Source organism: Odontomachus brunneus, unplaced genomic scaffold, assembly GCF_010583005.1.
Source record: "Odontomachus brunneus isolate Ranch 3 - 2012 unplaced genomic scaffold, Obru_v1 Obru_scaffold_153, whole genome shotgun sequence".
NCBI classification, from domain to species: domain Eukaryota; kingdom Metazoa; phylum Arthropoda; class Insecta; order Hymenoptera; family Formicidae; genus Odontomachus; species Odontomachus brunneus.
In genome coordinates, this window is record NW_022639603.1 from 297,617 (window position 1) to 299,854 (window position 2,238).

The 2,238-nt window shown below is 34.5% G+C and overlaps 1 protein-coding gene across 1 annotated transcript in view; it reads right to left on the reverse strand.

Annotated features, from left to right (window-relative positions):
* Positions 1–406, reverse strand: part of LOC116850716 — a 1,115-nt gene extending 709 nt beyond the window's left edge. The window contains exon 1 of the mRNA XM_032829321.1: positions 23–406. Within this exon, the coding sequence (XP_032685212.1) occupies positions 23–257 (235 nt within the window). The 5' untranslated portion in view covers positions 258–406. The remainder of the gene's footprint in view (positions 1–22) is intronic.
* Positions 407–2,238: the final 1,832 nt, after the last annotated feature.

The window sequence follows — 2,238 nt, forward strand, 5'->3', positions numbered from 1 at the left end:
GGCTGTATAATATTATTCGAAACTTCCTCGTATGTGTTACTCTGCAGTTTTCCAGATTTTGTGGAAGTGACATAAACGTTTGTATATTTTGCCATCCATTCGTCGACTTCTTTCTGAACTCGTGGACCAAATTTTCCGGTAACTTCTTGCAGGCAGATAAAGACTTTTGGCAATAATTTTCCTGACAATGTCATGGCGTATTGTGCTGTATAGGAGTGTGTGAGTTTGTTAAGTTGCTGAACAGCAATTTCTGTCATTTTTTCACCCTTGTGAGTGAGAGTGCGATTACTGCTGATCTTATACTCACATCCAGTTTGATCGGTATTTATCACATAATCCGGATCAAAATTTGTAATTATATTACTTGTTTGCTGTTGATACTTCGCTGCAATGTCTGACAATTCTTCAAACGTCGATCTCTCTTTTTTACTGACGTATTTTGTCACGTGTCGTTGCGATATATTGTACTTTTTTTTTTAATTTGCTACCCAATGATTAGAAGCATTAAATTCGAAATTGCCGTTCAAAAATTGAAATGCAACAGTCATTGCCCACTGTTTCAGCATCTGTGTTGTCACAAGTCCTCTTTAATCTTTCGTTTCAACAAATCTATTGTACACGTTATTATTGATGGCTCGAAGCTTATCATATCGCGTACCACCTTTCTCGATATCGATTTTCCATCTCGCCAACTGTGATCTATCTTTTAATAATCGAGTTGATTTCGAACGTAGCGATTTGATCGACCACTCTGGATGTAATTCCGCGAGTTGCACAGCTTTAATTTTCATTCCAAATGGAATTTTCTCCAACTTCTGTTCTTCTTCGTCGTCGCTGTCTGAAGATAATTCTGCGATTTTTCTTTTCTTTTCTTCAGTATCTTCTGCTATTTCCAAAACTTCTTCTTCAGTGAAAAACATACTTCCGTACATATCCATGAAACGGTTAAACAATTCTTTACCGATCAGTACGGATCGTTTGCTAATTTTGGCGCTCACCGTGTCAGTAATACAATTTGCTTCGATTAACAGCTTTTTGCAGTAATAGAATCCATCAGCCAATTCCTGTTGTTCTTCCTTGCTGGCTGGATGGCACAAATAAGTTTCATGATCACTTATTGTTTCTTCCAAGTCTGACACGTGAGCACTACTTTGCGCGGCTTCCATTGTAAAAGATTTCGTTATAGAATTGAAATTGACGAAAGTGAAACGTAGAGTAAACTGCAAGAAATGAACGGCTATACAGCAGCACGCACAAAACCAGTCTGTCCCAGTATGTTCTTGCCACAAAAGATTCGCATATAAGGGAGAGAAGGCACAAGTAGAGGGGGAAAATACAAAGGACAATACGTATACCTGAAAAACGGTTGATCTTTAGGTTTAAACGGTCGTCTATCATTAGTTTCAAGATAGAATCTGACCTTATATTTTATTTGTTGTCACTTTTAAAAAACAAAAAGTTAATAGTCGAGGTCACAATATAAAATGTTTGAAATTTTATTTGTAAACATGAATTATTTCTCGAAATAGTTTCCTAAATTTTTAATATATTTTTAAACGAATTTAATTATTTCTTTTATTTTAGGTAATAAACAATGCTAATAATTAATTATTAATAAGTAAAATAATTGACGTTTAGAATAAAAAGTAATTTAAATAAAAAAAAAAAGGACAGTGCCGAGGCTCGAACGCATGATCTTTGGACTGTGAGTCCAGTGCGTTCGTTGCGCGGCTAACGAAATGCTACAATTGAACCTTTAAATTTAAGGTAGATAATGTGCTCGCCTAATTTCAACCCTCACATTCTCGAAAACGGCTGCGTATCTACGGCTAATATTGGAGGCGTAATCTTATATTTTCCTAATCTACCACCACACCAAAGCTCATTAAAAAACTCGTTTGGCAGTTGGGGTATCTCCTTGTAAGAAACATGAAAGAAAACATTAATATATTCTTCGTTCTCAGCCAAGCCCGGAGTCAACGACTAGGACGTGACGAAGAACTGACTCCATTTTTTTTTTGTTTTTGTTTTTATACTGTTTTTTGTATTTTTGTATTTTTTAATTTTTTTGTATTTTTATATTTTTGTATATTTTTTACATTTTTAATTTTATTTTTTAACGCTTTTTTATTTTTAAAAACTATTTATATAACGCTAAATATATTATTCCTTTCCCGGATAACATCTTTTAATGTCGATAAGCAATTGCTTGAAAGGATCTTGACCTAATCGAAGTCG